Source organism: Podarcis cretensis, assembly GCF_951804945.1.
Source record: "Podarcis cretensis genome assembly, chromosome: 3".
Classification (NCBI taxonomy): Eukaryota; Metazoa; Chordata; class Lepidosauria; order Squamata; family Lacertidae; genus Podarcis; species Podarcis cretensis.
In genome coordinates this window covers 914,271-933,431 of record NC_137172.1, presented here as the reverse complement: position 1 = coordinate 933,431, position 19,161 = coordinate 914,271, and the positions used below count along the sequence as shown (strand labels likewise).

The following is a 19,161-nucleotide window of genomic DNA, read 5'->3' as shown; positions in this document are numbered from 1 at the left end:
GCTGCCCCTGCCTGCGCCCCGCGCTCTGCGCGCCAATAGGTTCGGGGGCGTCTCCAGGCTCCGGCTGACGTTGGAGGCACCGCGTTGCTCCTGGACGTGCGCGCTTTTTCTTTGGCGGGGGGGGGGGGATAGCGCCTCGTTGTATTTTCAATCGGTGTAGACGACCCCCCCCCCCCCCGCGCGATCCGGAGTCGGGCGTGTGAGCGTGCCCGGGCCGGAATCCGGATCGGGAAGCGGGAAAGCGGTGCGCGACCTCTCCCCCCCCCCGGCAACCCCCCCCAGCCACCTCGGAGGTCTCTTTGCAACTTTGGGGACCCCCCCTCTGTTCTCTGCAGTCGTGCAATTGCACAGGCGCCCCCCCCCCGCCAGACCAGCCTTGCAAACCCGACAAGCCCCCCCCCGCACCTTTCTCTCTCTCTCTCTCTCGCTTTCTCCCCCCCCCCCGTTTCCATCGCTCGCGGCCAACCAGGAGCGGCGCCTTGCGTCACGTGTCCCGGAGTTTCCCAGACAAAGAACATTGGCGGCGCGGCCCCCTCCCCCCCCCGCGCCCCCTCCCCGCCCCCAAAGCCCTCCCTCCCTCCCTCCCTCCCCCGCCCCCTCGGCGGCACCGCGGATGCTGCAGCGGCGGGACATGCGGGCAGGTACGGAGGGGCGCCGGGGCGTCCGCGGGGGGGGGGGGCGGCCGTTTTGCACCCCCAGATCCCCCCGAGCAAATTTGCACGGAGTGCACGCGCGCGGGAGGGGGGGTGTGTGTGTTGTTTTTCCACTCCGGGCGGGGGCTTTGCGGGGGTGTTGGTGCGTGCAGAAGGCGGCGGCGGCGAGGGAGCCCCCCCTCCAGGGATCGATTTGCAAAGAGAAGGGACGGCGCGGGGAGGGGGGGGGAGAAGAATGAAAAGGGAGAAGAGTAACTTGCCGTTTTGGAAAGGTGGACCCCCCTCCCCAATTCGCCAGAGGCGGGACAGGGGGGGGGGAGGATCCCGCCTGAAAAGTTTTGCTCTTGTTTGGGGGCGAGGGGGGATTATCTCTCGCCCCCTCCTGTTTGCTGTGCTCTCAGTAGAAGTTTTGGGGAGGGGGCCTGCCCCCAAGCTCTCTCGGGGCCCCCATTCAGGGTGGGGGGCGCAGGATGGGCCATTCCCCGCTGCAGCTGTCAGCCCTCCCTTTTGCCCCTATCCTCCCCGGCACTTCCCCAGACAGTGCATCCCCCCCCCAAAAAAAAAATCCCATGCCTGGCCTGGTCCCTGCCTGGGGGGGGAGGAGAGAGCAAGTGGACCCCCCCTCCGTTTCCCAAGCAAGCAACCTCTGAGCATCCTCCTGCCTCTGAGATGTTTGTCCCGAAGCAGAAGTTTTTTTGGGGGGGGGGGGGTAGAAGAGGAAGGAAGCTGGGGGGGCTGTGGGCGGAGGTGGAAGACGGGCGGGTTGAGTAGGCCTGAACGGACCTTGAAGATTGCAGGGGGGGAGAACAAAGCACCCCTTTCTCACAGCCCCCCCCCAAAGGAAGAAGGGGCTGGGGGCAGCATGGAGCTGGCTCAGAGATCGGCCCCTTTCTTAGGGGGGGGGCAGAAGCTGGACTCTGCACAACTGGTGCCCGGGAGAGAAAAGTGAGCAGAACTTGGCAAAGTCTGGACCAGAATTCGAATCCAGAGCTGGCTTTCCCCATTTGGCCCCTTTAAATCTTTAGGAGGAATTTGTCCAGCAAGGTTGCCCTTTCCTTCTTCTCCCGATTCAGACTCCGATTCTGTTCAACTGAGAAAGCCATTTTGTTCCTCCCCCCGGCTGGATTTTGCTTCCCAAGAGTTTGTCAAACATCATGGCTTGGCCTTCTTCCTGCTCCTGCTCCCTCCGGCTGTGGGGCTTCCTCTTCTCCCCCCTGAAGCCCCCTTTCCTTGCCCACCAATCTGCGTTGCAACTCCGGCCCCCCAGAGGTTCCCGGACACTTTTTAAAGTTTAGTTTATCCAGTCCCACTTTTCCTCAGAGCCCAAAGCAGCCGGCAGAGAGAGAGAGACACAGACAGACAGACAGACAGTTGTTAAACAGCATGTTTTGTTGTTAAACGTGTAAATAAATCCAGACAAGATAAAGATAGAGATGCAGGATAAATTCCACATTGCAGTGAATAAACGGTGGTGCCCTTTTGCCTGCAGCACTTGTGATCATAGTGAGCTCACCAACTCTTCTGTGTCTTCCTGGGTAACTTCAAAAGAGGATTGGAGAAATTCATGGAGGAGGGGAGGGCTCTGGGTGGAAATTTGCAGATTTTTAGATAGGGGCATCTTCCCTATAAAAGAAACCATTTTTATTGGGTTTTAAACGAATACAGCAACCGTTAAACACTTATTGAGCAGTAGTATTTGAGCAAGATGCTGATTGCATGGGCCGCTGGCCTGATCCTGCAGAGATCTTCTCAGGAGAGCTTCACTCTCTGAGCAGTTTCCCTGGAAGCAGAGCTTTGTGTTTCCCCCTCCTTTCCCCCCCCCCCCCATCCCGGACCCCTCACTAGTTGGGTGGGCCAGAGTGGGACTCTGGGTCTTAGTTTGGTCTCTGTGCTTCTAGGAGCCTTTGGAAGGAAGCAGTAAGTCCAGCCTGCATGTCGGTTTGCTTGTAGGGGAGGGGCAGACGAATCCCAGAACTCAGAGCCCACCCCCCAGATTCTGAGTGCGCCCCCCAAACGCCACACAGAACCCATGTTGCTTTCCTGTGGGTTAGTCAGGGCAAGGTGGGTGATGGACCTCGTGAGCAAGAGCTAGGAAGACGCCTGGTGATGCCGTGAATCAGTGGCCCGGCTTAAAACATCCGAGGGGCCACTGACATGGGGGGGCACTCACGGGCAATCCCCACGGCCCCTAGCCCCATCTGGGGTGGGGGGACAGGGCTCCTTCCTGACGCCCAGAAAGATCATTGGCTGTGCTCTGAGCATCACACTTATCCCCCCCCCCCCCGTTGAGTCATCCTGGCTAAGGGTATTCTGGGTCCTTGGCATGCAGAGACCATTTCTGGGACGAGGACAGGAGCTCTTCTCGCCCCCTCCCCCAGCAATTGCTTTCCCTTGTGCCAAATGTTTAAGTCAGGAGACGGTTGGTTTTATGGGGTGCAACTGGAAGCATGTATTTTCACCCCTCTTGCTTTTTGGGGGAGGGTCTGCTCAGTGTTAGAAAGTGGGGTAGGAATGCTAGGAGCCATGTGGCTCCTGGGACCTCGGTTGTGGGCGCCAAAACAAAACGTCTAGGCAGACCGGGCAGCAAATAATAAAAATTGCTGCCCAGTGAATCGGGGGGGGGGGGGTGGTCTGCGGGGTATCCTGGCAGCGGGAGACATGTCTTTTGCCACCACTCTATCCTGCCAAACACCTGATTCATCCAGCCTGGCAATTCAGGGGGTCTAGAGGTGATTCATGCGCATCTTTTGCTACTATGCTACCAGTTGAATCAGCTGTTTGGCAGGACAGAGCAGTAGACACGACTTTTGCTTTGGCACTACCTTGGAGACCAGGGCTGGGCGATATAGAGATATATCGTCCAAAACTGCTTTAAAGTTCACATTGTGGTAATTGTTTTGTAATATTTGAGCTGGCAGTCTATTGCTAATCACAGTGTGTGTAAGGGCTGGGCCATAACTGCTTTTCAATATTGCAATATATCACCAGCTAAGCATTGCAATGTTTTCAGCAGCTAAATCTTGCAATCTGCCACAATGTCTGAAATAAGGAACCACCCAGAGGCGAGAAGGACAATGTCCTGGCAACTGCTACTACTTAAGGGTCTAAAACGGATAAAAGACAATGTTATCAATCAGTCTGTTTCGCCAGCAGGCAAGCCAAAATTCATTCCAGAAGGACTTTAGGTTTTGGGCTTGTTACCCAGTGGTGGGATTCAGGATGATCCAAAGTATGGCGATGAGTCATAGGGAATACAGTCATACCTCAGGTTGCATTTTTTTGGGTTACGGACTGCCAAAACCCGGAAGTACCTGAACAGGTTACTTCCAGGTTTCAGCGGTCGTGCATGCGCAGAAGCGCCGAATTGCAACCTGCGCATGCGCAGACGTGCCGCTGTGGGTTGCTAACGCTGCAGAAGGAGCAGTGACAGAAACCGCTTGCCATGACTGCGATAAGTGTCTGCAGCAGCGGCAGCAACCTGCAAGGCCTGGCGTGGCGGAACAAGCAGTGATGACTTACGCGGCCTGACAGTGGCGACAGACAGTGGTGGCAGTAGCAGCAGCCCGCAAGGCTTTGTGGCGGTGATGGTAGGTGGCAGCAGTCGTGGTGGTGGCCTGTGAGACGACCTGGCGGTAGTGGCAGGTGGTGGCAGAAGCTGTGGCAGCCGGCCTTGGTGAGTCTTTGCAGGCCAGATCTGCTTCTGCACCACCGCAAGGCCTCACAGGCCGCTGCCAGCGCCATGACAAGGCCTTGCAGGCGGTCGCTGCTTTAGCCACTGCCACAAGGCCTGGCAGGCCACCATGACTGGCCATCATCTGCTGTGACAATGCTTTGCATGTGCTGCAACCCCCACAGGCACTCCTGAGACACACAGATGCCGGCGCATGTTAAGGAGCATATCCACAGAAAGGAGCTGTGGCCGGGTTCTCTAGCTTGTATTCTGGCATTGCAGGGGGCCAGATTAGATGACCCCCCCGGGGGTCCCGTCCAACACTGAAGCTCTCTGATTCTTGGGTAGGGAAGCCAGCAAAGGAACTTCAGAATTCTGCAATGGGTTGGATGCCCCATTTGTACTGTTTTTAACACTGATTGGGAGCCGCCCAGAGTGGCTGGGGAGGCCTAGCCAGATGGGCGGGGTATAAATAATAAATTATTATATTATTATTATTATTATTATTATTTGACTAGGAGGGAAAATATGCCTGTGCCCTCTCCCAGTAACCCTTCCCTGTCTACTGAATTGCGTTTGGTCCCGGAGTGTCCCCATCTTGATCTGGAGATGTGGGGCAGTCAAGAACCCCTTCCCCTATGATTTGGGATCCTGGTTTCTCATGGGAACATTTCTAGAAGCCTTCTCTCCCCTTGAGCATCTCTCTCCTCCCTGTCCCCGGCCATTTATTTACCATATTTTTCGCTCTATAAGACGCACCAGACCACACGACGCACCTAGTTTTTGGAGGAGGAAAACAAGAAAAAAAAATATTCTGAATCCCAGAAGCCAGAACAGCAAGAGAGATCGCTCTGGCTGTTCTGGCTTCTGGGATAGCTGCGCAGCCTGCCTTCGCTCCATAAGACGCACACACATTTCCCCTTACTTTTTAGGAGGGAAAAAGTGAGTCTCATAGAGCAAAAAATACGGTATTTTGTTGGTGGCTTTCCGCCCCAATTTTCAGCCTGAAAGGCTCCCTGAGTGACTGACAGGCAGTCAATTGAAGAAAGTCGCTTCCCACAGACTTGCCATCTCAAAAACCCACAACCTGCAAGGGGACGGGAAGAGGAAATTAAGGCTTTTGGACCACAGGACCAAGCCCACCTCCCCATGTTGCCACATGCTGTTCAGGGTGCTGCTCCTGCGCTGTCAAGAGAGAGTTCAGTGGGTGCAAGACTGTGAGAATTAGAGAAAAGTGGGGGGGGGGGCGGAATTCTTGGAATTTTGTGGAAAATTTGAAAAAAATGTCACGGTGATATAAAAATGGTAGTTGGGTTTGATGTAGTAGAGCAATGGAGGAGCATTTGGAGTTCAGCCATTTAGAATCGGTGTGTTTAATGGATAAAATGTAAGCAACGTAGCAGCTTTATAAGGGGATAAAAGCACCGAAGTAGAAGGGTGGGTGGGAAGTCTGTGGACAGGAGAGATTGGTTCTCGCTGTATTTTAAAAGCATTTGTAAAATTTGAAAATCTAATAAAAAAAAATACTATTTTAAAACAGAGTTTGGTGGGGGAAGTTTGTGGGTTGCCAGTGGGGGGCATTGTTTAGTTTGGAGGCAGGGGCAAGAGGAAGGTTGGGGTGGGAGCAGCAACAAATAATAATAATAATAATAATAATAATAATAATAATAATAATAATAATTTGTATAGTGCCCTATACCCACAGATCTTAGGGTGGTTTACAATATAAAAGCACAAGATACATAATAAAAACAAAAACATCCCAATAATCCCGCCCCCCCAAGCAAAGAAACCAGGAGGGGATTCACACTTCCATTATGCCGATAGCTCTCAAGGCCGCTTGACAGACAGCAGCAACGACAATTAATTCTACGAGGCTTTATTAAGTTTTGTCAGCCCCCCAGAGTGAAGAGCAACATATTAAAATGCAATAGGTCAGCCGTCAATCAATGCAAGTATAAAACGTCAACGTCAGCGGCAGGAGGAGGAGGAGGAGGGTCAGAGCGGCTGCAATGCCCAGAGCGGCATCAAAATGTTTGGCTGGCAGAGTCTGAAAACATAGGCCAGGGGATGGAGCCACCGGGGAAGGACTCTCAGGGAAGGGCCTGGGATCGGGGGGGCACCCGGCGGAGCTCCCTGGTCTCTTCTCCTGCATTTCAGGGGGTTGGGCTGGATGACCCCAGGGTGCCCCCCAACCCTACCATTCCGTAATTCCCTGGGAACAATGCCTCTCCCCACCCACCCCTATTCTCTCCTTCCCCGGAGCCCCCTGGGGGAATGTGGTGGGCAGCAGGAGAGGATATATTGATTAAATATTATCCCTCCTAACTCACGCTAGTGGGGTTGTTCATACAGCAGAGTACAGGGGTCAGCAAACCTTTTCAGCAGGGGGCCAGTCCACTTTCCCTCAGACCTTGTGGGGGGGGGGCAGACTATATTGGGGGAGGGAATGAACAGATTCCTATGCCCTACAAATAACTCCGAGATGCATTTTTTTAAAAAAGGACACATTCTACTCATGTAAAAAAACGCTGATTCCCGGACCGTCCGCAGGCCGGATTTAGAAGGCAATTGAGTCAGATTCAGCCCCCAGGTCTTAGGCTGCCTATCCCTGGCAGAGTACATTCCCCTCTTTACACAGCAGAGAGCTAGTTGCAGATTCTATTATTCCTGGTAAGATCCTTTTGATTCCCTCCTAAAAGAATAGACACAAGAAGCTTCTTTTAAAAGTAGTAAGAAGTTTACTCACATTCAGTTCACAGATGGATCCCTGAAGGCAGGCTTTAACTTAGAGTTACAGAAGAGGGTTTGAGTTCATCCCAGATGGGAACTCATCCCACGTGCTGCTGGCTGAGAGAAGAAAAGGCATCAACATATTAATAATAATAATAATAATAATAATAATAATAATAATAATAATTATTATTTAGTATTTGTACCCTGCCCATCTGGCTGGGTTTCCCTAGCCACTCTGGGCGGCTTCCAACAAAGATTAAAAATACATTTAAATGTCACACATTAAAAACTTCCCTGAACAGGGCTGCCTTCAGATGTCTTCTAAATGTCAGGTAGTTGTTTATGTCTTTGACATCTGATGGGAGCGCGTTCCACAGGGCGGGCGCCACCACCGAGAAGGCCCTCTGCCTGGTTCCCTGTAACTTGGCTTCTCGCAGGAAGGGAACCGCCAGAAGGCCCTCGGAGCTGGACCTCAGGGTCTGGGCAGAACGATGGGGGGGTGGAGACGCTCCTTCAGGTATACAGGACCAAGGCTGTTTAGGGCTTTAAATGTCAAAAGAGAGGAAGGTGGCTGCGTGACTGGACCTTGTGTGGGGTCTGGAAGGGTCACGCCCACCTACCTGGTCACCTGCAAAGGAAGGATACTCCAGACCAGGTGTAACAGGAAGTTCGACTGGCTGGACCAACATCCCCCTGTCTGTGTCCACTCTAGGCAAACAGGAAATGTTGTATTTGACTGCTTACGTTACATCCCACACACTGGGGGCCCTCTTCCATGAATCTGGCCTTTTCTAAAGCCATCCAGGTCGGCTGGTTCTGCAGCTTGAACTCTGCACCGCGTGAAGAAGAAGAATAAATATTTTTTTTATTTTATTTTTTTATTCCTTTTCCCTCTCCTGACTTCCATCCTTCAACTGCAGGCGCTCCTCTGCCCTCGGTCCTCCTTGTGAGGCTTCCTGCTGCTGGCGCAAGTGAGCGGAGCTGGCCCCCCTCTGGGCAGCAGAAGAGGCTGCCAGGGTCTGTTTTGGAGCCTCCTTGGGGGGCTGCCACAGTCCTTGCTGGGGATCGTTTCCAGGAGGTGGGGGCCTGAGGAATCTGGGGGGAGAGAGAGAGAGCCCCCTCCTTGCCCCTGCCTTTGGGGACATACAAAGAGGGGGGCTGTGCTGGCGACTGGACGCAGACTCTCACCCATCTCTGCCAGAACCCGGCCAGATCTCACTTGGGTGCTGCTCTCCAGATTTCTGCACCTTCCTCGCTGCCCTCTTCTTGGCGTGGCTCTTGGGCCAGATCCTTCCTCCGGGGACTATAGATTTGGGGTGGGCTGGTTGCTTTTAGCATGTGCAGAAACGGAACTGTGTCAAAAATGCCCCAAGCCATTGGAAAGGTATGGAGAGGTTTCCGTCCACCTGTTGTTCTTCAAGAGAGGAAGCGTCTTGGGTGTTGACCAGTTGTCTGGGGTGGGCAAGGGGTGTGTGTGAGCCTGAGTGCTCCCCCCCCCCCGTCCAAAAAGTGCCTTTAGTTTCCAGGTGGATTTGTGCAAAGCGAGATCAAGACAAGGAGGTCGGGGAAAGATCCCACGTGGAGGGGGGGGCGGCAAGGACCTCGTGGGGGGGGAGATGTTTATTTATAACTTGTGTATAAATACCACAGCGTAATAAAAACGTATCCCTGTGGTTTCCAGCAGTATAACGCCAAGCAATAAAGAAGTTACAAACAGAAAGAAGTAAGCGATGGGAGGACCTGGGGAGGGGGCAGTGGTTCCACTTCTGGGCACCTTGATCCAGACTTAGGTGGGAGTCGGGACCACGCCAGTGGTGCTGAGTGTCTGTGCTGGGGGGGGGCTCCCTTGGCCAACTTTCTGCCCTGCAGATATTTAGCAGCACAGCTCCCATCAGCCCGTGTTGCCTGGGGCCATGATCCGCCTGCAGGTTAATAATAATAGTTATTATTATTATTATTATTATTTATACCCCGCCCATCTGGCTGGGTTTCCCCAGCCACTCTGGGTGGCTTCCAACAAAGTATTAAAATACAGTGGTCTGTTAAACATTAAAAGCTTCCCTAAAGAGGTTGTCCTGCGCCAGCTCCTTGGGGCCAGCGGAGGTCCGTCCCCCCCCCCCCCCCGCGACTCTCTCATCTGCAGTCTTTCTTCCCAGGGAGAGGCAGGGCAGGCGCTTGGGGGGAGGAAGGCAGAATGCGGAATCAGGTGGGCAACTCACCTGTCCCAACTTGGGGACGGTCTTTCCTCTCTCATGGTGACTTGGCGGAGATGCCAGCCTGCGATGCTAGTCAGCTTCAGGGTGTGAGAAGCAGCCCCCGCCCCCTCCTTTGGCGATTTCATCTTCTGTCTCCTTCCTGGAGTGTTTTGGGCTCTTGTGGGAAAAGGCAAAATCTGTGCTTAATTCTGTAGTCTGAAGCAGATTGGTGGGACTGGGATGAGCAGTTCTTGTTGCCGTCAGTGGGGGCGTCCTGGGGGGGCTTGCTTTGTGCTCTCCTTGAGCTGCTTAGCAGCCGCTGCCAACACACAGTTGCCGCCATCTGAGCCCCCAAATCTTGGACACGCATCATCAGCCTGTGTCTCGAACTCAGGGCCCTCCCCTTTGCTCCTCCAGAGCCCCGGTCCTTCCAGAGAGGCAGTGGTAGGTCCTGCTTCCTTCTGGGGGCTGCAAAGAGAGATCCCCCCCACTTCCTTTACCCCCATCGGTCCGTTGCTTCGTAGTTGGAGAGAGCCGTTGCTTGAGGCCTTGAATGTGGGGGACACTTGCTAAAAATATTTTGTCGGAAATACTCAAACGCTCCGTTTCGCTCTTAAAAATTGGCCTTCCCCAGTTGTGGTTTGAGGCCAGAATGTGGGGATATACTTGCGCCTGCCTGGGAGTCAGGGGTTTGGATCCTGCCTCCCGCACAGTGGATTCCCAGCGGGATCTTGGGCAAGCCAGCTCTCTGTTTCGCCTTACCTGTCCAGTGGATTCCTGAGTGGCCCGCCCCGCAGGGTGGTTGTGATGGGAAACAGAGAGAGAGAGATGAGAAACGACTTTGCGGGTTAGAAATGCTGCCCAGGTCAGAAATCTCCAGGGCGGATTTCCATCCTCCCCTATCCAAAACCTTTTGGCAGTTTCCGTTAGGCTGAGACTATTTGGCACTGAGCTCTCTGGCCGCCTGTGGACTGGAGTTGGCGAGTTCGGCGTGGCTGGCAGAGCCTGCGGGGAAGGAGGAGACCTCCTTGCGTGGGGGGTGGGGGGGCTGCTTCTGGTGGTCTCAACCAGGCCCCACATTTACGGAGCAAGGCCCCCCAGCTGAGAGACCCCTCCCCACCCCACAAGGTCATGCTGAATTTTGAAACTCTCAAATTCTCAAAATGAGGAGTGCTAAAAAGTTGAAGCGTGGGAATTCAAAAAATATTTGGGTCCAATTAATATAATTTAGTATTGCTTGGTAAGTAAAATATGTATAAAGTTGCTTAGAAATCGTTATAAATTCTTGCCAAGGGCTTGCAGTTAAATGATTTGGTTTTCCGAAAGCAGTTCATGTGCTTCTTCATCAAACGTAGAGTTACCAAGCTAAATGCATTCCAGTTGCAAAAATAATTGCACCCGTAAACATATTTTTCTCACTGTAGAAATGTGCATAAACTAAGTTTTGCCCCCTGAAATGGCATGCCCTGCCTGCCAGTTTTTTCCGACAGAGCTTCCTTCCTGGCGAAATGTCTCTCTGTCCTCGGAAGGAGTGCCCCCTGAGCTGGCTGGGCTTTGTCCGGCAGTGAGTGTGCCAGGGTGGGCACCACGGAAGGGGGGGAGGAAGAAGACCCTCCCCTCGACTGCCGCCCCAACCTTGTCTGCCGTCTCCCGCAGGCTGAGAAGAAGGCCAAGGTCATTGCCGGGATGAATGCGGTGGAGGAGATGCCCCCCAGCGAGCCCCAGAAGGAGGAGGAGGCCAGCCCCCCGGCCTCGCAGCAGCCCACGGACCCTGCCTCGCCCACCGTGGCCACCACCCCGGAGCCCGTGGGGCCCGAGGCTGTGGACAAAGGCATGTCCAAGTCGGCCGACGACGAGCCGGAATACGAGGTGAGCAGTGCCCTTCTGTGAGTCCCCCCCCCCCAGAGCTCCCGGCCCCCTAGCAATCTGCTGCATCCCTGGGGGGTCTCTCCCCACACTAAACGTTGACCCCCAGACAGGGCTGGCCTGAGCCACGCAGGGCAGAGGCTGTGGGCAAGGGCACCTCCGCAAGGGGAGAAGCTGGTGTGGCCGCCCGCCACTGCTGCCCCCCATGCAGCCGTGCACTAAAGACTGTGCCTATGGGGTGCCCCCCACCTTGCATTGGGTGGATGAGTTGGCAGGGAGGAACAATGGGGCTGAGAGAGAGGGAGCGCCCAGGAGAGGGTTTGCTCTTAGCCGGAGGGGAAGGAGGCTCAAATCCCATGGGAAGGTGAGGCCAAGATCCTGGGAGCAGCGTAGGATTGGAATTGTGGAGTCGGGGGGACCCCATGGGGACATCTAGTCCAGCCCCTGGCAGTGCAAGACTGGAGGCAAGGAGTTGGGGAAGAACGCATGCCGGCTGGTGGGAGATGGCAAGGGGCCGGTTGGAGGGAGACTGGAGAGGGTGGAAGTGAGGTCTAGAAGCTTGAGAAGGCCTTCTGGCATGGGGGGGGGTCCTCTCTCTGCAGCACATCCAGGCCCACCTCTCCTTCGCCCCCTCGTTGCCTGAGTTCCCCCGTGTCACAGGCAGCCCCACTCAGAGACCCCCAGGCAGCCTCTGATGGGGGGTTGAGGGATAGACAGAATTTCTGCCCCACTTTCCCTTCCAACAAATCCCAGAGCGGCTTGTGGACGATAAACGACAAAAGCAGAACAAGTACAGAAAAAGTCCTAGAAAAGGATTTGCAAGCCATCAAGACAACATCCATACAGCACTATTTGCAAGCCAGACACGGAAAAATAAGCTAAACGTGGCAAGTCCAGCACGAGTCATGTTAGGTGATGAACAAATCACCAACGAGACATTTAGAACCTATAAAATAATATAACAAGTCCACACACACACTCTTCCTCCCCACCTAATGACTCACAATCTTTGCTTTTTTAAAAAAAGTTTTTATTTGGTTGTACAGATTTGTTGACCCTCAAAATCACAAATAGTAAAAATTACACAAAATTCTTCAGCTGCATATTATAAGTCACTCTTAATTTTCCAGTTCTCCATTGTATCCAAAGCCTGTGTAACATTACAAGAGTTATTTAAGACCTGCTAGAGAGTCCAGATGTTTACAGTGGTCTTTCAAGTATAGTTTTGATCCTCCTGGTTTCTGATTTCTGTGGTCATTTTTGCCATCTCTGCATAGCCCAGCAACTTGGTCTGCCATTCCGCTCTGGTCGGGGGGAAACACTCGTCTCTCCAACTCTGGGCAAGCAGCTGTCAATCTTTGCTTTCTTCCATCCATCAAAACACACACACCTGCAACAGAGCTGGACGTCCTCAGCCTGATGGCCTCTTCTTTCTCCTCCCCACGGCAGGACGGCCGGGGCTTTGGGATCGGGGAGCTGGTCTGGGGGAAGCTGAGGGGCTTCTCCTGGTGGCCGGGACGCATTGTCTCCTGGTGGATGACGGGCAGGAGCCGAGCCGCCGAGGGAACGCGCTGGGTCATGTGGTTTGGCGACGGGAAGTTCTCTGTGGTGAGTGGCCCAGGGGGGTGCTGGGGGGGGAGCCAGGCGGGCACCCGAAGGGGCGAGGAAGCCCCTGCTTGCTGTGGCCTGAGGCCTGGGAGGCCGGCAGGGTCCCCTGCATGAAAGAAGAGGCTGCAGGATCAGGCCAGGGGCCCAAACCCAAGAGCCCCAGTCTCCTCTCCTGCAATTTCCAGCACCTAGAATTCAGAAGCATGGCTGCCTCCATGCAACCTAACGGCCATTGAGAGTCCTCTCCTCCTCCATGAACTGGTCCAGTCCTCATTGGAAGCCATCTGAGTTGGGGGCCATCTCTGCCCCCTGTTTACGGAGAAATCTGAGGGCTCCCTTGGACAAAAAGCAAGGACACCAGCCAGGAATACTAGAGCAAAAGAGCAGCCAGGAGGCTTGGTCTTGATTGAAGACTGTCGGGACAGGACTCCCACCTGCCACCAGGTGGAACAAGATGGAAGCCCCAAACAAGAGAGAACCCAAACTTTTATTAGCTGTTAACCCCCATGTTACACCCCCCCCCCAAACTACATCATGGTTACATCATGAAAGGGGAGGTCTGGTGGCAGGAATCTGAGCATCCTGGACCCTGCCCCATGGTTCCCCTTGCCCTCCACCAAACACCCATCAAGTGTCACAAAAGAGACATTTACATTTCCCTGTTTCCCAGCCAAGTTCATCCCACCCTTTTGTCTTCACCTGGGTTTGTGATTTCTGGAATGGCTACCTGTCTGGCACTCAGGTATCAGGATGCCAGGGATTATCCCTCAGGCAGAGGGGCTGCTGAGGAGCTGAGCTCAAGTGTCCATATGAATTTTTGAAGTTCTCCCAGTGAGCCAGTACAGAGATACATTGATCAGTGAATTCTTACATTTGGTATCGTGCAGCAGAGGACCTTTGAATAGATAGGAAGAAACTGTGATGAAGTGTTTTGTGGGGACAAATCACAAAAGTCATTAAAATGATTGTGCTGGTTTTGGTAGTGGGCTGCATGTGCATGATATCTGCTGGAGGGGCAACCCCCCCACACCTATACATAAATTCCTGCAACACTCCTGTGGCAGGGAGTTCCGCAGTTCCACTTTGCTTTCTAACCCTAAGAAACTACCCCGCCCTCATTCTGACATTTATTTTCCAAAAGGGGGCGAAGGTGGCCTCCCCAGCCCCTGAACCGCCCCTGGGATTTGTGGAGAGGGTTCCGCATCTTCACCCATGTTCCCCCCCCACCCTCTTTCCGGCAGGTCTGCGTGGAGAAGCTGCTCCCGCTCAGCTCCTTCTCCAACGCCTTCCACCAGGCCACGTACAGCAAGCAGCCCATGTACCGCAAAGCCATCTACGAGGTGCTGCAGGTAAGGCCTGACTCTGGCCCCACCCCCGTTCGCGTCTCCCACCTGGCCAGCGTTCCTGGTTCCTGTTTGCAGGCAAGTAGGAAGCCTCTAAGGGACGTGGGTGACGCTGTGGTCTAAACCACTGAGCCTCTTGGGCTTGCCGATCAGAAGGTTGGCAGTTCAAATCCCCACGACGGGGTGAGCTCCTGTTGCTCGGTCCCTGCTCCTGCCAACCTAGCAGTTCAAAAGCACGTCAAAGTGCAAGTAGATCAATAGGTACCACTCTGGTGGGAAGGTAATAGTAGTAGTAGTAGTAGTAGTAATAAATAATTTATTTATACCCTGCCCTTCCCGGTTCAGAAAACTGGGCTCAGGGTGGCTAACAACAAATTTAAAACACTTAATTGATGCAACAAAAAAACAGCATAAAATACAGTATATAACGTGAATGACAATTCAGAATTCAAAAATCAATTTAGGGGGAAATCCATCCAATAAACATTAGATGATCCCCAGGGCTAGCTGGCTGAATTGGTCCTACTTGGGCCAGCGAGGAGACCAGGGGAGAATTAGCTACAGGGTCTCAGAGCGGGTGATCTTCATAAAAAGGGGAGGGGGAGGGAAGGAAGGAAGGGGAATAAAAGATCAGGCTGAATTCAGATTAAAGGCCAGGCTGAATTCAGATTAAAGGCCAGGCTGAATTCAGATTAAAGGCCAGGCAGAATAGCTCTGCCTTACAGGCCTGGCAGAAGGAGGTTAAATCCTGCAGGGCCCTGGTCTCATGGGACAGAGCATTCCACCAGGTTGGAGCCATCACTGAGAAGGCCCTGGCCCTGGTAATCTAACTTCCTTAGGGCCCGGGACCTCTAAACTATGATTATTCATGGACCTTAAGGTCCTCTGCGGGGCAGACCAGGAGAGGCGGTCCCGTAAATATGAGGGTCCTAAGTTTCCATGCGCTGCTCTGGTTTTGCCAGAAGCAGCTTAGTCCTGCTGGCCACATGACCCAGAAAAACTGTCTGCGGACAAACGCCGGCTCCCTCGGCCTGTAAAGCAAGATGAGTGCCGCAACCCCAGAGTTGTCTGCGACTGGACTTAACTTTTGGGGGTCCTTTACCTTTGAGGAAGTCTTTAAAAGGACAAGCCCCCCCCCTTCACACTGCCCCACAGACCAGCTCAGGGGGGTGGTAAGGGATCTGGCCACCTGCTCCACAGCCCTCCTCACCTGCCCCAGATCCACCTGTGCCAGAAGCACAGAGGAAGAAAAGGGGTTTCCTTGGAAAAACAACATATTGAGGTCAGAAGCGTCTCCTAGTCCAACCCCCTTGAGGCAAGCCAAACAGAGGCTGAACCAATGTGTGGGGAGCCCCCCACCCCAGCAGGGTCCACAGCCAGCCTTGCCGGGGGGGGGGGCAGATCCACATACACCTACAAGTAGGTGGGAAGAAGCCCAGGCGCCCCTGCAGAGTTTGGGGGGCGCAACATAGGGTGCAGTGGGGGTATCTTTGCCAGCCAAACCCCCACCCTGAAGCAGCTGCCCTAGGAGCATAGGGAGCAGCCTGTGCTGACCGCTCTCCAGGATTTCAGGCAGGGAGATGCTGCTGTCGGGGATTGCATTGGGGTCCCTTCTGCGTGCACGCAGGTGCTCTACCCACTGAGCGAGCTGACCCTTCTGCCCCCGCAGGTGGCCAGTAGCCGGTCAGGCAAGATCTTCCCCTCCTGCCCCGAGAACGACGAAACCGACACATCCAAAGTGGTGGAGATCCAGAACAAGCAGATGATTGAGTGGGCTGTGGGGGGCTTCCAGCCCTCTGGCCCCAAGGGCCTGGAGCCGCCAGAAGGTAAGGAAGTGGGGCTTGGGGGGGGCCTCTAGGGCAGGCGGGCAGGCAGACCCTGGGGGTTCCTGTCCCCAAAGCCCGGTGAGAGCGAGGAGAGGAGTGTCCTCACCCAAGGGACCACTGATCTAGATTCGCACTCAGGGCTTTTCCCCCCTCACCCCCCTTCTTTCCTTGCAGAGGAGCGCAACCCCTACAAAGAAGTTTACACAGAGATGTGGGTGGAGCCGGAAACCGCTGCCTACGCCCCTCCTCCCCCCGCCAAAAAACCAAGGAAAAGCACAGCCGAGAAGCCCAAGGTCAAGGAGATCATTGACGAGCGCACCAGAGGTCAGCCGGGGGCCGGGGGGGGCTGCTTTGTCTGGGAGGGTCCCCGCTTTCTCTGATGTCGGACCATCAGAAGGATCCGCCGGATCAGGCCCTGCTCCTCACCCCCCCCCATTTGGGGATTGAACCTGCAAGCTTGGACTTGCCAGCGCCACGCTCTCGCCAGTGCAGCGCAAGCAGAATCCGAACACAAGAGCGGCGCTCTCCTCTGTTAATTTGCCTTTCAAAGCCACCTTGCTTGGCTGCCTCCTGTGGCAGGGAGTTCCAAAGTTGAACACTGTGCCGCATGAAGGGCTTTTCTGGCCCAGCTGCTTCTGGGGGCAGGGGCAGGGGCAGGGGCAGGGGCAGGGGCAGGGGCAGGGGCAGGGGGGAGGCGCTGTAGGGCAGCAGCTGGCCTGCTGTGCAGCCGTCCCAGAAAACCTGTGTTCCTGGTCCTCTGTACCCCACTCCATCTGGGGGTACCCCCTCCTCCTCTGCTTGCTGGAGTAGCTGCCCCCAGTTTGCTCCTGTTCAGAGAAAGACCTGTGCAGAACTAGGGTGTTGAGGTGTTCTAAGAGGCTGCGTGGAGCAGTGGTTAGAGCAGAGCTTTCCCCATAAGTGTGTTCTCTCTCCCTGTTTCCCCCCTTTTGGGATGCAGGGCATGGGGGGCCCCTTCTTGCCTCTGTGCTTTGTCACTTGCACCCTGGCACAGCCCCGGCTAACCTTCCTGCCCCTTGGCCTCCTCTTCCGCCCCTCCTGGCATCGCTGGCACAGAGTCCTTGTCCCAAAGAGGCTGGGGGGGGGCTGAGAGACCCTTCCGGCTGTTCCTCTGGGCAGCCCGGGACCCTGAAAGAGGCTGTTGGGGGCAGGGAGGCTGCGCCTCCCCCAGGGGGTAATGGAGGACTCTGCAGGAAAGGGGCAAAGCCTTTGCCCAGAGCTCAGAGCAGACGGACGTCCACAAAGCAAAACAGGAAAAGCGGGCAAACAGTTTCAGTCAAGCTGTACATAATCTGGGCAGGTTTCGTCAAGACCACCTCTCTGTTTTTATCATGGGAAAAGAGGCAAAATCAGCACAGATAAAAGACCATCAGATGTGCTGATGAGCAGCTAAGTCCAACCCTTGGCATCCCATAATGCAGCCTTTGCCAACCTGGCAACCCCTCCAGAGAATAAAAAAATTGGGGAGTTGGAAGGGACCCCGGGGGGTCATCCAGCCCATCCCCCTGCAAGGCAGGAATCTCAGCTAAAGCATCCAGAACAGACAACCATTCAACCTCTGCTTAAAAACCTCCAAGGAGAGTCCCATCACCTCCCAGGGGAGACCCTTCCACTGTCCAACAGCTCTGACTATCAGAAAGTTTTTTTGTATGTTTAGTTGGAATCTCCTTCCTTATCACTTGAAGCCATGGGTTCGAGTCCTGCCCTCCAGAGCAGGAGAAAACAAGCTTGCTCCCTCTCCCATTTGAGACATTTGAAGATGGCTCTCCTCTCTCCTCTCAGTCTCCTCTTTTCCAGGCTAAACATACCCAACTCCTTCAACCACTCCTCATCAGGCTTGGCTTCTAGACCCTTGATCATTTTAGTCACCCTCCTCTGCACACCTTCCAGCCTGTCAATATCCCATCTTCCTAAAAACCTTTTAATTTTTACTTCTTTTCCTGTATCCCTTTATGGTTTGATACTGATATAAACCGCTGTGATAGATTTTTATGATACCGTGGTGTAATAAATACTTTGAAAAGCAAGATAAATATAACTTTTTAATGTGTTGTTTTGTTGTTTAATGTGTTATATTTCTGGGAAGCAGTGGTATATAAGTATTTTTATAAATAGCAGAACAGAGCCCACCCTCCTGTTCTGCCAAAATCTGCCCTCCGCTCACCAACCCCCCCCCCCTTTTCCCTCCGCAGAGCGTCTTGTTTACGACGTCCGGCAGAAGTGCAGGAACATTGAAGGTGAGCCTGAGCCCTTGCTGCCTCGGCTGCACAGAAGCGGGAGGGGTGCATGCATTTGGGGGGGGGGTCGCTTTTCCACGTCCGCTTTCAGCGCTTCCCTTCAAGAGATGCTGGCCCCGGAAGCCGCAGGGTCCTGGGGGGGCGAGGAGCGTCCGTGCATCCTCCCCCCGCTTCGTAAGTGGCAGTCACTCAGTGCGGAGGGTCTTTTGTGCCCCCCCTTGCAGCTGCCAGCTCCGTCCGGTCCAGCAGGAGGGGCTGTAATGTTCCGGGTCCGGTCCAGAGGTTGCTGGGTCTGCCTTTGGAAGAGGGGGAGCAATGCAGATAGGTACAAAGGGAGGTGGGCGGTAGACTTGCAAGGTGGGGGGAGGCCAGGGGCAGCTCCTATCTCCCCCCCTTGCCCCCCCTAACACTTCTCCCCTTCTCTCCCCCCCCCCCAGATATCTGCATCTCCTGCGGGAGCCTCAATGTCACCCTGGAGCACCCTCTCTTCAACGGAGGCATGTGCCAAAACTGCAAGGTAGGCCTTGAGGTGCCAGAATGCAAATGGGTAAAGGGTAAAGGGACCCCTAACCATTAGGTCCAGTCGTGGCCGACTCTGGGGTTGCGGAGCTCATCTCGCTTTACTGGCCAAGGGAGCCGGCGTACAGCTTCCGGGTCATGTGGACAGCATGACTGAGCCGCTTCTGGCAAACCAGAGCAGCGCACGGAAACGCCGTTTACCATCCTGCCAGAGTGGTACCTATTTATCTACTTGCACTTGGACGTGCTTTTGAACTGCTAGGTTGGCAGGAGCAGGGACCGAGCAACAGGAGCACACCCCGTCGCGGGGATTCGAACCGCCGACCTTCTGATCAGCAAGCCCTAGGCTCTGTGGTTTAACCCACAGCGCCACCCGTGTCCCAGAATGCAAATACAAGCCCTGCAAATAATGGAAATCTTGTCATCGCCTGCAGGGAAGAGGCAGCAAGTGGGTTGCTTGGGGGGGGAATGGCAGGAGCCCCTAGGGGAG

The 19,161-nt window shown here is 54.5% G+C and overlaps 1 protein-coding gene and 2 long non-coding RNA genes across 6 annotated transcripts in view; 1 reads left to right on the top strand and 2 right to left on the bottom strand.

Annotated features, from left to right (window-relative positions):
* Window positions 1-19,161, bottom strand: part of LOC307212024 — a 448,212-nt gene that overhangs the window by 342,181 nt on the left and 86,870 nt on the right. The gene's annotated exons all lie outside the window — the stretch shown is intronic.
* The window catches only part of DNMT3A (DNA methyltransferase 3 alpha), an 84,667-nt gene that overhangs the window by 50,646 nt on the left and 14,860 nt on the right, over window positions 1-19,161 (top strand). For all 4 annotated transcript variants that reach the window (XM_079968563.1, XM_079968564.1, XM_079968562.1 and 1 more), the window contains 7 exons: window positions 10,911-11,123; window positions 12,570-12,728; window positions 13,970-14,077; window positions 15,741-15,897; window positions 16,072-16,221; window positions 18,108-18,152; window positions 18,590-18,669. In XM_079968563.1, the coding sequence (XP_079824689.1) occupies window positions 10,911-11,123; window positions 12,570-12,728; window positions 13,970-14,077; window positions 15,741-15,897; window positions 16,072-16,221; window positions 18,108-18,152; window positions 18,590-18,669 (912 nt within the window). The remainder of the gene's footprint in view (window positions 1-10,910; window positions 11,124-12,569; window positions 12,729-13,969; window positions 14,078-15,740; window positions 15,898-16,071; window positions 16,222-18,107; window positions 18,153-18,589; window positions 18,670-19,161) is intronic.
* Window positions 4,393-5,862, bottom strand: LOC307212068. Its single transcript, XR_013836792.1, has 3 exons — window positions 5,249-5,862; window positions 4,839-5,178; window positions 4,393-4,726 (listed from the first exon to the last, which is right to left on the bottom strand). It is a non-coding gene; the product is annotated as an uncharacterized lncRNA (long non-coding RNA).